The sequence below is a fragment of the Trachemys scripta genome, chromosome 4 (assembly GCF_013100865.1).
Source record: "Trachemys scripta elegans isolate TJP31775 chromosome 4, CAS_Tse_1.0, whole genome shotgun sequence".
NCBI lineage: Eukaryota > Metazoa > Chordata > Testudines > Emydidae > Trachemys > Trachemys scripta.
Window position 1 is genome coordinate 120,617,804 of NC_048301.1, and position 13,651 is coordinate 120,631,454.

At 39.4% G+C, this 13,651-nt stretch overlaps 1 protein-coding gene across 1 annotated transcript in view; it reads left to right on the forward strand.

The window, feature by feature from the left end:
• Positions 1 to 13,651, forward strand: part of SYCP1 (synaptonemal complex protein 1) — a 75,955-nt gene that overhangs the window by 17,354 nt on the left and 44,950 nt on the right. Inside the window, 6 exon segments of the mRNA XM_034767065.1 lie at positions 4,781 to 4,854; positions 5,846 to 5,954; positions 7,880 to 7,974; positions 9,263 to 9,447; positions 10,607 to 10,674; positions 11,998 to 12,059. Of these exon segments, the coding sequence (XP_034622956.1) occupies positions 4,781 to 4,854; positions 5,846 to 5,954; positions 7,880 to 7,974; positions 9,263 to 9,447; positions 10,607 to 10,674; positions 11,998 to 12,059 (593 nt within the window).

The window sequence follows — 13,651 nt, forward strand, 5'->3', positions numbered from 1 at the left end:
TCCAGTTTACAAGGTCATCCAGATCTTCCTGTATGATATTCCGGTCCTTCTCTGTATTGGCAATACCTCCCAGCTTTGTGTCATCCACAAACTTTATTAGCACATTCCCACTTTTTGTCCCAAGGTCAGTAATAAAAAGATTAAATAAGATTGGTTCCAAAACCGATCCCTGAGGAACTCCACTAGTAATCTCCCTCCAGCCTGACAGTTCACCTTTCAGTATGACCCATTGTAGTCTCCCCTTTAACCAGTTCCTTATCCACCTTTCAGTTTTCATATTGATCCCCATCTTTTCCAATTTAGCTAATAATTCCCCATGTGGAACCGTATCAAATGCCTTACTGAAATTGAGGTAAATTAGATCCACTGCGTTTCCTTTGTCTAAAAGATCTGTTACCTTCTCAAAGAAGGAGCTCAGATTGGTTTGGCACGAGCTACCTTTTGTAAAACCATGTTGTATTTTGTCCCAATTACCATTGATCTCAATGTCCTTAAATACTTTCTCCTTCAAAATTTTTTCCAAGACCTTGCATACTACAGATGTCAAACTCACAGACCTGTAGTTACCTGGATCACCTTTTTTTCCTTTGTTAAAAATAGTAATTATGTTAGCAATTCTCCAGTCATACGGTACAACCCCGGAGTTTACAGATTCATTAAAAATTCTTGCTAATGGGCTTGCAATTTCATGTGCCAGTTCCTTTAATATTCTTGGATGAAGATTATCTGGGCCCCCCGATTTAGTCCCATTAAGCTGTTTGAGTTTGGCTTCTACCTCGGATGTGGTAATATCTACCGTCATATCCTCATTCCCATTTGTCATCCTACCATTATCCCTAAGCTCCTCATTAAAGACTGAGGCAAAGTATTTGTTTAGGTATTGGGTCATGCCTAGATTATCCTTAATCTCCACTCCATCCTCAGTGTTTAGCGCTCCCACTTCTTCTTTCTTTGTTTTCTTCTTATTTATATGGCTGTAGAACCTTTTACTATTGGTTTTAATTCCCTTTGCAAGGTCCAACTCTACATGGCTTTTGGCCTTTCTCACTTTATCCCTACATGTTCTGACCTCAATAAGGTAGCTTTCCCTGCTGATCCCTCCCATCTTCCACTCCTTGTAGGCTTTCTGCTTTTTCTTAATCACCTCTCTGAGATGCTTGCTCATCCAGTTTGGTCTACAACTCCTGCATATGAATGTTTTCCCCTTTCTTGGGATGCAGGCTTCTGATAGTTTCTGCAACTTTGACTTGAAGTAATTCCAGGCCTCCTGCGCCTTTAGATCTATAAGTTCTTCAGTCCAATCCACTTCCCTAACTAATTTCCTTATTTTTTTTAAAGTTAACCCTTTTGAAATCAAAAACCCTAGTCACAGATCTATTTTTGTTTATCCTTCCATTTAGTTTGAACTGAATTAGCCCATGATCGCTCGAACCAAGGTTGTCCCCTACAACCATTTCTTCTAAATGGCATCCTGTAGTGGAGCAGTTGCCCCACTCCTACAGAACAGGGGATGAAAGCAGCCCTGGAGAGGGCTACCAATGCAAAAGGCTAGGCTGATTGGGAAACAGCCATAGCTGGGGCCACGCCCCAATCAGGCTGCAACTGGCCCTATAAAAGGGCTGTGAGCCAGGAGCTCAAAAAGGGAGTCTCTCTCTCTGGCTTCTGAGAGACAAGGACCTGGCTGCCTGAGAAGGGTACCTGAAGTGGAGCAGTGCTGGGAAAGGGCAGAGGGAGCTGGGGAGCTCCAGCCTGATAAAACCTCAGGCTGCAGGCCTTGAAAAGGGCCTATGAAAAGGTACTGGGGCTGCAGAAGGGCAGCCCAGAGATAGGCAAAGGCAGCAGGTCCTAACCCCCACGTTGCCAATGATGAGTGGTTTACAGACTGCAGTCTGCCCCAGTGAGTGGGGGCTAGATGGTGACTGGCAGTAGCCACTGAGGCAAGATGGATAGAGGGTTGGGGTTCCCCTGGGTGGGGGGACCTAGATTGTAGCTTACTGCTGGGGCAGAACCCTGACGTAGAGGGGCACCGGGGTCCGGGAGGGACACGGGGGCCAGCGACAGGCAAGACACTGGCCTGCAGAGGGCGCTTTGGGCTGAAGAGCTAATTCCCAGGACGACCAGCAGGAGGTGCCGTGCTCGTGAGTCGTCGCCTTGCCACACATCCCCTCTTGTTGGTTCAGCAACTACTTGGTGAAGGAATCCATCAGCTATCTCATCCAGGAAAATCTGAGCCCTATTATTATTACTAGCACTTCTCCTCCAGTCTATATCTGGGAAATTAAAGTCTCCCATGGTCACACAATTCCTATTAGTATTTACTTCGTTAAAAACATTAAAGAGGTCTCTATCCATATCCAAATCGGATCCCGGCGGTCTATAGCATACCCCAAGCACTATCCCAGCGGAGGCTCTAGTAGCTTTCTTCCCCAATGTGATTTTTTGCCCAGACAGACTCTGTCTTATCCATTCCATCTCTTCTTATTTCTTTACAGTCTACCTCATCATTGATATACAATGCTACTCCACCACCTTTGCCTTTATTTCTGTCTTTCCTAAACCGCATATACCTTTCAATACCTGTACTCCTGTCATGACTACTATTCCACCATGTTTCTGTTATCCCTGTAATATCTGGTTTCACTTCCTGCACCAGTAACTTTAGTTCCTCCATTTTTTTTTTTTTTTTTTTTTTACCTAGGCTCCTCGCAGTGGTGTACAAACATCTTAATTTTTGCTGTTTGGCTTCGCTCACATTCTTTACTCCATTAGGCACAGACATTCTACTGCCAGTATCACCTATTAGACTGGTATCTACACTACCCTTCTTCCTTATGTCCATTCTCCTACCCACGGCTGTATCCTTTCTTACTTTGTTTTCTTCCCTCTCAATGTTAAAATCCGGTGTGGAGATTACCTGGACATCTCCCCCAGATTCCTAGTTTAAAGCTCTCTTAATCAGTTGTGCCAACCTCCATCCTAGAAGTCTATTTCCCTCCCTACTCAAGTGAAGTCCATCCTGAGGAACAGTCCTCTGTCCATGAATGACTCCCAGTGGCCATACATCTCAAAGCCCTCCTTATAGCACCACTGCCTGAGTCATCTATTGATCGTCATAATCTTGTCACACCTTTGTTGCCCTTCTCTAGGAACAGGCAGAATCCCACTGAAGATCACCTGAGCCTCAATTTCCTTAAGTGTCTTCCCCAGCCTAGCCTAGTCTTCCTTGATACGTTCCAGCGAGAATCTAGCCGTATCATTTGTTCCCATATGAAGGACAATCAGTGGATTCTTTCCTGCTCCCATTAGGATCCTCTTCAGCCTCAGGTCCACATCCTGTATCTTAGCACCTGGCAGACAGCACACCCTTCTGTTCTCTGGATCAGCTCTGGTTACAGGCCTGTCTATTCTCAGTAAGGAGTCCCCAATCACGTAGACCTGCCTTTTCCTGGTGATGGTGCAATTCTCTGGTGTATCCCCTGTTCCCTCTGGCTGCAAGTCCTCTCGATTCCTATTCTCCCTTGCAATCCTCTGTAACCCAGCCCGTATCCTCCTGGGGCTCATATTTGGTGTTATCTCCATTGACTCTTCCCCTCTTCCTATAGGACTAGCTGCTCTTCTCTTCTTCCTTGCCCTCTCATCTTCAGTGACCATCTGCTGTGCCCCTTCTTCATTTTCCAACTCCGCAAACCTGTTCCTGAGCTCTATTTCTCCTTCACTAGCCCGTCTTTTCCTCTGCCTGGTTCTCTTAGTCACATGCATCCACTGTCCACTTTCCTCACCTAGCAGTCTCCCCTCAGAGTTCTTTTGTCCTGCTTCCATCTGCAAGTCTGAGCTTTTCCCTTCAGCCTCCTCGTGTCTTTGCTCCATCATCTGCTTGAACCCCCTTCTAAACTCAAGCAGAGTGTCCACCTGCATCTCCAATCCTCTGATCTTTTCTTCCATCAGCTCTATCAGGTGGCACTTCATGCAGACAAAACTCTTTTCATGTACCCTCTCCAGGATCATGTACATGCCGCAGCTTCCACATCCAGTCATCTTTATTGTGTCTTCCACTGCTGCCTTTGTATCTGTCATAGCCTTCCCACGTAAATCCTGTTAGTCCATGAAACACAAACCAAACCAAAACACCACCACCCACAGCAAAACAAGCCCCCAACGAGCACCAAAACACTGCCAGAACACCAGACACGCCCTTCACTAGCCTGTCTATTCCTCTGCCTTCCTCTTAGTCTTCTCTTGCAAACTCCCACTCAAACTCCCCTGTTTACAGCTCTGTTTGCTGGCTCCTGTGCTGCTGCAGCTGTCTGTGCTGCTGCCTGTCAGCTTTGTTCTTGTTTTACTTCTGTTTTAGGGTTTTGTATTAGTACATATCACCATAAGCATCTTTCAGACCCTGTTTTTCTAATTATGGAGCCCACCCACAATGGCACTGCTTGTTTTCTGTAGTTACCTTCTTGATATATGATGAAGCGGCACTGGTTTATACCAGCAAAAAATTTGGGCTCATTAATTGCTTATTTACACTTAAGTCCCCAGCCTTGCATCATTTCTATACATGAAATTCTCATTGACTTCCCATTTTACATAATACTGGAATAAATCTGTAGAGAGTGCAAAAAATATTTTCTCTTAATGGTTCATAACTTCAAACATAACTTCAGCAGTAAATCTATAATGAAAAAGCTATACAAATATACATATATTTTAAAATAATTATATTTGATTTCTTGAAGTATATTTAGTTTAAGTACTAATTATTCACTTTATTTTATTTCTGAAGTAAAAGAAGCAGCAGAAAAAGTAGAACAGCTTGAAAAAGAATACAAAATGGAAATAAATGTCAAGGAAAAGCAGGTTTGTTTAGTGTAAAGTCCAATTTGTACATTTTTATTTGGAAATATAATTTGCATTATATGGAGCAAAAATTTCAACTAATTTTGACTAATTTAGTTGGAGTGCAGAAAAACCAAAATAATTCTTTAAAAGGTGCTTTGTCTGTAAAAGATTTTGTACTTTTGAAGGATGAAAATTATTATTATAAGTGATATTTAAATTGTGTGCTTTTTGCTTTGTGGTGTTTGAATTAAAATGTTAATGGGAGTTATATGCTATTATTTTTTTCACCACAAAACACCATAAAAATAAGTACTGAGTTCTGACAGTCCTCATATTTGAGCAAGGTTCATTCCACATCTGCTGGTGAAGAAGAGATGGGGGAAGGACAATGATGCAGAAGCTGGGAGGAAGGATCAGGAAACAGATCAGACCAGGGACTGATTAGAGGAATACTGAGACTAGAAGAGGGAATAGGGTGTTGTCATGGTATTGAGGGTGCCAAGGAAGGTGGGCAGATTGTGGAAACTTGTGGTGGTGGTATTAGGAGTGTAATCAATAGTATGGAAAGAAGGTTTTATTTCTTTATTTTTTTTTAATCTGAGAAGGGTCAGAAGTTGGACCTGTTGGTTCATGGGGAGAATGGATCTGAGGAGTGTCAAGCAGTCTGACCAGGCACTGTTGTAAGTGTAGGAAATGACAGCAGGAGACTACTTGAGAGTCTGAACGGATACTCCATTCTCCCTAAATATAAGTTTCTACACCTCCATCCTGTTGGAACTTACACTCTAGTTTTGATGGCAGATCTGCTGTCTCTAGACTGCAGCACTTTTTTTTGGTGGACATTTGGTTAATGCCTCCCTATTTTTTCTTGAGCAGTATTCATTTTTCTACAGTTATGTAATGACATCCTAATCCTGCGTATAACATACAAATGTGAAAATAGTATGAAGTTAGTAGTCTTTTCTAGACCTTGTTATTTATATATTGTAATTGCTCTTCACTTCATTAGCTATCAGTTTTGACCGTGCAAAGTGGTGAAAAAGACAATAAAATGAGAGACATCACAGTTCAGTTGCAGGAATCAAGGGATAAGATTATTGATTTAGAAGAAGCAACAGGTAACAATTATAATCCAAATAGGATAATTTGTAATAGTGAAAGAGACAGAAAAGCTAGAGATTGATCATGGTGGTGTTATTCTTTTGCTGAGCACTGATGGAAATTGGGGCCTTGCAGATCACTTTCCTGTTTTGAAGCGGGAATTGGGTATTTTGTTAGTGTGATTTGTTTGTTTACCAAATGTACACAAGTGCTGTTTCCTTGAATGGAATTGGTAACAAACATCGGATAAGCATATACTTTTTGTAGAAACCTCAGGTAAGGTGCCCTTGTCTCAGTCCTAAGAAGCAGTTGTCTTGCTCTCCTCTCACCCCAGGGAAAATCTCAAATTGCTAACAAACCCAGCTGCTTTTAAACACATCCTGTGTCCTTTTTTTCCCACCCTCAGCCCCTGCACATTACACCTGTGAAATCCTTAATCCAAGGCTATTCACTGAGACCACGTGGCCTGGAAAAGTGAACCTTGGCATTGTTCACCTGCTTCTTAGTACAAAGGAGTGTCAAAACTGAAACTGCCAGACCAGTGCTTTAATCCACACAGTCTCTTTAATTATAGACTTATAGATCAGTGACACCCTAATGGACAAACAATTAGCACCTTATGCCATAACAGTATGTTCAAACTTTCATCTCTAGGGTCTGGTCTACAATTATTTATTATTGTATTAAATAAGAGCCCCAGTCATGGACCAGGACCCCATTGTGCTAGGTGCTGTACAAACAAAAGAAAAGATAGTCCTGCTCCCAAAAGTTCATAATCTAAGTATAAAATGAGACAACAGATGGATACAGACAGATTGATGAGAAAGAACAAGAACATTGAGACACAATGTTGTTCAGCATGGTAGGCTGTTTTTGTCTCAATACGCCAGCAGTTTTTGTAGCGGTATAATGGACGCATAGTTTTTGTTTCAGGGGTGTAGTAAATGTAATAATTTGTTTCAGGGGTGTAGTTATTATTATTTGTGGTGGTGTTTTTTTTTTTTTACTGCTAGTGTGGACACTCTTATACTAATATAGCTTATTCCATTATAGGAATAAGCTATACTGGTATAACTGTGTCCACACTGTGGGAGGAGTTCCATTTTAACTATCCCAATATAGCTAAAAGGGTACAATTTTTGTGTAGACCACCTTAGGTCATTAGTTACTGAAAGTTGTTAGTTTCCAGCAGTTGTTCAGCAGCCAATGAAATAAATGGTGGCTTCACTCTTCTCTATTGGACATGTTTCCACATATCCAAAAAATACCATTACAGATGGCATTAGAGTTGACATTCTTGTAGGCAGGCAAAAGGCAAAGGATTGAATGGAGTTGGAAACTGAACTGCTTTTAGAAGGGGTCTTCCATTTCATGGTTGAGACATGTCAATGAGTTTTTGAGTGAAACTTGCAAAGGACAAAGAAAGGACTTCAGTCTTCTTAACTGTTAATCAGCCATTTTTAATTAAATTAAATACTTCTTAAAAATAGTGGTATGTTTTTAGTGATTTTGACACAAAATTATATCATTTTATCAGTAATGAAGTTATTTCTGTTTCCTTCGCTTTGTAAAATTGTGGGGAGAGTCCTAATTCGTTGGGTAGATGAGGAATAATTAATATTTATTTTTGAGGGTTGTAAGTTTTATAGTTAGGTGTTTTTTTTATACCATGTTGTGCCTAGGATGGGTACATTTAATTAAATTTTATAAATAAAATATATATAAAGTATGATACTCCTTGTATTTTATATTTACATAATGAAAAGTGATATGTATGCAGTGCTGTCTCATGTCTCTCTTCTAAACCGTTGAGATAGATAAATTATTTAAGTGGCATATATCATACAAATTATTGTAGAGTACAATCAAATGTATTGTTTGGTACATGACATAATGTTTAGAAACATTAGTGTATATCTTATCTGTAACAATTGTCATTTAGAACAACAAAAAGAAATGTTAAAAGAATCACAGAGCAAACAGAAACATTTGATGGGAGAACTGGAAGAAGCTAAAGTTTTGCTGCAAAAAACAGAGGTATGACTTGCTCTAACTTTTTTTTACAAATCAAAATGTAATATAAATAAGGTAAACGTGTAATTTGTACAAGCAATTGTCAGTACTTTTCATCCAAACCCTGAATTGTAATTGCTTGCTACTACACATTGTGACGAGTTGGACCCCCCTTCTGGGATGCCACCTGATGTACTAGGATTTCACTGAACCTCTCCTTCTCCACCAGCCTGGGTTCCCACTCCCTGTTTTGCTGAATTAGGCTCCCCGGCCTCTTGCAGCACACACACACACACACAGGTAGGGCCACACCCAGCTACAGCCAGACTGAAGTCAGCTCTGTGTGAGAGGACTCCCCCAGCACTCACGTGCACACCCCTTTTGGGAGATAAACCCAAAATAATACTGTCTTGCGCTGTGCAGATTTTTTTTATACAGTGCAAGCTTATAAAAATCTGCCCTCTTCCTCAATGTGAAGAGAGATGTGCACGACTTCTCCCCCCCTTAGAAATTACATAAACTGGGTTTAATAATAAACTAAATAAGTTTATTAATTACAAAAGGTAGATTTTAAGTGTCTAAAGGGATAGCAAACAGAACAAAGCAGATTACCTTAGTAAATAAACAAAAGTCGCAAACTGAGTTTAACACACTAGATAGGTAGGATACAAATTAGCAAATTCTCACCCTGAGTGATAAACAGGCTGGCAGATTCTTAAGGCACAAGTTGCCTTGGCTTTCCCAGGTTTTCTTACACAGGCTAAAAATCCTTCCAGCCTGGGACCAGCACTTCCCACAGTTCAGTCTTTGTTCTTCAGGTATTTTCAGGTGTGTTGTTGTAGGGAGAGTAAGGCCACTCATGTTGTCATTGTCCCTCTTTTATATCTCCCCCCCCCACTTGCTGGAAAGCTTTTTTGCTGTGACCTGGGTCAAACAGTTCCCATTGTGTAGAGCTATCTCTGAGAGGTTTCTATTGCACACAGTTCCTGGGGTAATCCTTATGCTTGTGTGCATTGTCTTCAATAAGCCACTAACATTATTTGGCCTCATCCAACGTAGCACATTTGAAATACAGAGACATGGTCAATATTCCCAGCTTCAGATACAAAAATGATACATGCATACAAATTGGATATACACATTTAGTAAATCATAACCTTCCCAATGAGACCTTATATGAGCCATCTTGTATAAAGTACATTTCAGATATGTCATACCTATATCATAACCACATTTCCATTAAGAATATGGGGGGTAACATCTTACACATATTTACAACAAATTTTATTTTTTTACACTTCTTTCTATTTAGACTGCTCAGAAGAGTTTAGAAACCGAATTACGGACTGCAATGAAAACCTTAATTGAAGTCACTGTAGAAAAAGAAGCACAAATGGAAGAACTTAAAGAAACCAGGGCTTTGCATGCCTCAGTGGTTGAAGAATTTGAAATTGCTGTTTCTAATTTGAAAGAGTTGCTGAAAAGAGAACAAAATAGGTTAAAAAATTATTTACATTTAGAGTGAAAGGATGATCTTGCGATTTAAGGCACTAAACAGTGTTCAGTTCCCAGCTCTTCCGTAGAGCTTTGTGTGACCTTGAGTAAACTACCTAATCTCTGTGCCTCAGTTTTCTACCTGTAAAGTATCATCCTTAATTTCCCACATCCTTTGGGGTTTTTTTTCTGAATAGTTAGCTTTTTAGGTTCGGTTCTTTCTTTTAGTGTGTCTATGTTGTATTTAGCACAATGTGTCCCTAATCTCAGTTGGGACCTGTAGGCAGTACTGCAATAGAAATATTCAATAATAATAAATGTAGTGATATGGACATTTAGTGGGTATATAATAGTATTACTATTTAGTGCTACTTAATGTTCTTTCATTTCATTTGTTATTAAAATGTTTGGGTTTTTTTGCAAGAAGTAATCGATGGTAATCAAAATTAATCTCAGCAAAACTAGAATTTGATCTATAAAGTGGGTATTTTATTCAGTTCTTTTAATGGAGTTTTTCAGGAGATTGACTGCATTGCACTATAATGTCATCTCACTAGTAGAAACTGTCTCTCACATAAATTGGTGTAAATCTGGAGTAACTGCACTGACTTTTCTATGGTTACTCCAGATTCATAGTGGTCTAAGGGTAAAATCTGGACATGATTTTTTTTTTTTAAATGTAACATTTATTTTAAAAAAAACTAAATGTTGGGAACGTATCTTTTTATCAATTTATTTTTAACTAATTTTTTTTAACTACACCTCTATCCCGATATAATGCGACTCGATATAACATGAATTTGGATATAACGCGGTAAAGCAGTGCTCCAGGGGGGCGGGGCTGCGTGCTCTGGCGGATCAAAGCAAGTTCGATATAATGCGGTTTCACCTATGACGCGGTAAGATTTTTTTGGCTCCCGAGGACAGCGTTATATCAGGGTAGAGGTGTAATTTTATTATGCCTGGTATTCAAGCAACATGTTGAAAGAATGTTTGTTACTTAAATTTCTCACAGCTTACTTGCCTATATGCATAGTATATTTACCTATCTGCTTGTTAGCAGGCAGAAAGACATATTGTATTTCCAATAGAAATATAACTGACTTTTCTAGTTTAAATCCTACATGGAAAAATATTGTTTTTTAATTATGCTTTTAAATAGATTGAAGCAACTTGAAGAAGAGTCAGAAATACTTGCCTCAGAGCTCCAAAATAAATCTGTTGAACTGGGTAAGATTTGCCAAAAAAGGAATAAGTTGTTTTGCAAGAACTGGTTACAGGTAAAAATATCAGTATTAGTTCTCTGAGAAGGTTGGTGTTATCTGTATAATACCCACTCCAGTGTCTTGTATTTTGATTCATGATGTAGTATGTGTATGATCAATGTGTGGGAGATCCTCTGGTGGTGTAATGTTGATGAGTGCCTGTCTTTTTTAGACTGCTCTAAATTATACTGAGGATCGGTTCCAGGATTGAGGAAGTAGAAAGATGACAACATAAACTACCTTTTCTTCTTTTTCCCAGATCCCTTGCTAAGCAGAATTTGAATTGATCCAGAATACTGGGCCTAAGATTTTTATTACTTTAATATTCTTATAAATAAATAAATAAAATAATTATATATANTATGGCTCCATCCCCTCAATACACTCATTAAAATCCCAAACAAACAAAAATAAATATTATTTATATATGAAAACAAGCATATATATATATATATATATATATATATATATATATATATATATATATATATATATATATATATATATGCCTTATGCAAAAATATTTCTGCCAAACGGTGTTTTTGAACTGTTTGTCTTGAATATTAGCAATCATTATTTGTGATGTGTGATTGGTGTCTAAAAAACAGTACTACAGAATTTACTTCCTGATTGAATAGCTGCAACTTTTATTAAACAGGAGGAGGAAAATCAGTGAGATTTCAGGATAGCCATGTGAACACTTGTGGTCCAAATCTTTGTGCAAGAAGACATTTGCATAAGTATTCTAAAACTGGCTTTCTCTGTAGATTCTTGCAAACAACAATTCACTTATAGATGTGTATGTGGAAAACATAAGTAGGGTTGTGAATACCACTGAAGTGAATGATTTAATTTTTATTGAACTGTATGTTCACTAATACTTTTTTGAAGTATTTGTCCAGCTCAGCTTTCAATTAAGTCATGTTACCAAGCTATAATTTAGAGCAGAATATAGCCTTGAGTCAAGATTTCTGGATTTGGGCCAGTGTCTTTTTTAACTTCATAGAAAAATGTATTCAGTGGTAAAATATAAATTAATTTTCATACATGACTTGAAACTAAAAATAAAAAGGCAATATGTTTGGCCCTGATTCAGCAAGATACTTTAGTACATTTTGTAATTTTGAGCACATGCAGTGCCAATGAAGTCAATAAAGCTACTCATTTGTACAGAATTAAGTACTTTATTGAATTGGGGCCTAAAAAGCTTTTGAGGGGGAAAACAATGTTGATAATATATAAAATTGTATCCATTTTGTATTATATCTTTACATTGTATTGGCTGTAGAAGAGATGGCCAAACTAAAAAGTGACAAAGAAACACAACTTGAAGATCTGACAGAAGCCTTGGTAAATATAAATTGTCCTACATGTTAATAGTTTAAAGCAGTGGTTCTTAACCTTTACTGCAACCTGCACCCCTTTGGTTCTCAAAAATATATTCTCGCACCCTTTATCAAAAATTATTGAAGTAGGTCAGTTCTTTAAACCTAGATATATCGTAACTATAGAATGAAAGAGAGAGAATTATATATTTATTTTAATTTCACAGTTAAAATTTAACACAGTAATCATTACAAATGTATAATGTTAATAAATACATAGGTTTGATGAAACAAAGTAGTTGTACTTACATGCCTATGCTTAATTTGTGTTTTCGATGATTTACCTTCTAAAAAAATCTGGCATGTCTCTCACCCCCAGAAAGGGCATCTCACACCCCAGGGGGTGCGTGCACCCCAGGTTAAGAACTCCTGTTCTTTTTGCGGATACAGACTAACACGGCTGCTACTCTGAAACTGGTCTAAAGACATTTATTTTTTGTTTGGGGTCCAGCGTCCCTTCTAGAGGCTTCCTAGAGACCCATATCAACCATCTCCAATCTATTCAAAAGCTGCCACTAAACTTAACTTTCTAACCGATCATTTAGACTATTTCACTCATCTCTTTTGAAGTCCCTGAATACTACTTCTGGTTCCCCTTTGCCCGGGCCTTCCACAACTCCACCATAGCCTACGTCTTGGACTTCGTCTCTTATGTTTGCTTCCTGTGTATGGCTATGAAATGAGCCTTGATGCCCTATTCATTTTCTTCTTCACTTCCATCCTTTCGCATGCCATCTCTTATGGATGGGATGACCTAGTCTTGGTATGCCAAGCATTCACCCTGTCTTCATTCAGATACCTTTCTAAATACTCATTTCTTCCATGAAGTTTGCAAATTCCTACCCCTGTTGAACTCCTCTGACATTACATTTGAGGCTGAAGTGTGAAATGAATTCCAATAATAATTTTAAAAAATTATTTAATGCCACCTTCTGGGATCTCCACTGTGGTCGGTTTTTTCTGTAACTTTTAGTTTGTAAAACTAGAAAAGACGGTTACTCACCGTTGTAACTGTTGTTCTTCGAGATGTGTTGCTCATATCCATTCCATTAGGTGTGTGCGCGCCGCGTGCACGATCGTTGGAAGATTTTCTACCCTAGCAACACCGGCGGGTCGGCTGTGGAGCCCCCTAGAGTGGCGCCTTCATGGCGCTGAATATATACCCCAGCCGACCCGGCGCCCCCTCAGTTCCTTCTTGCCGGCCACTCCGACAGTGGGGACGGGGGGCGGGTTTGGAATGGATATGAGCAACACATCTCGAAGAACAACAGTTACAACGGTGAGTAACCGTCTTTTCTTCTTCGAGTGCTTGCTCATATCCATTCCATTAGGTGACTCCCAAGCCCAACTTAGGTGGTGGGGTCGGAGTGAGACATTGCTGTGTGCAAAACCGCTGATCCGAATGCAGCATCATCCCTGGACTGTTGCACTAGTGCATAGTGAGCTGTAAACGTGTGGACTGATGACCAAACCGCCGCTCTACAAATGTCCTGTATCGGAACATGTGCCAGGAAAGCAGTCGAGGAGGCTTGGGCCCTCGTGGAGTGAGCGGTGAGG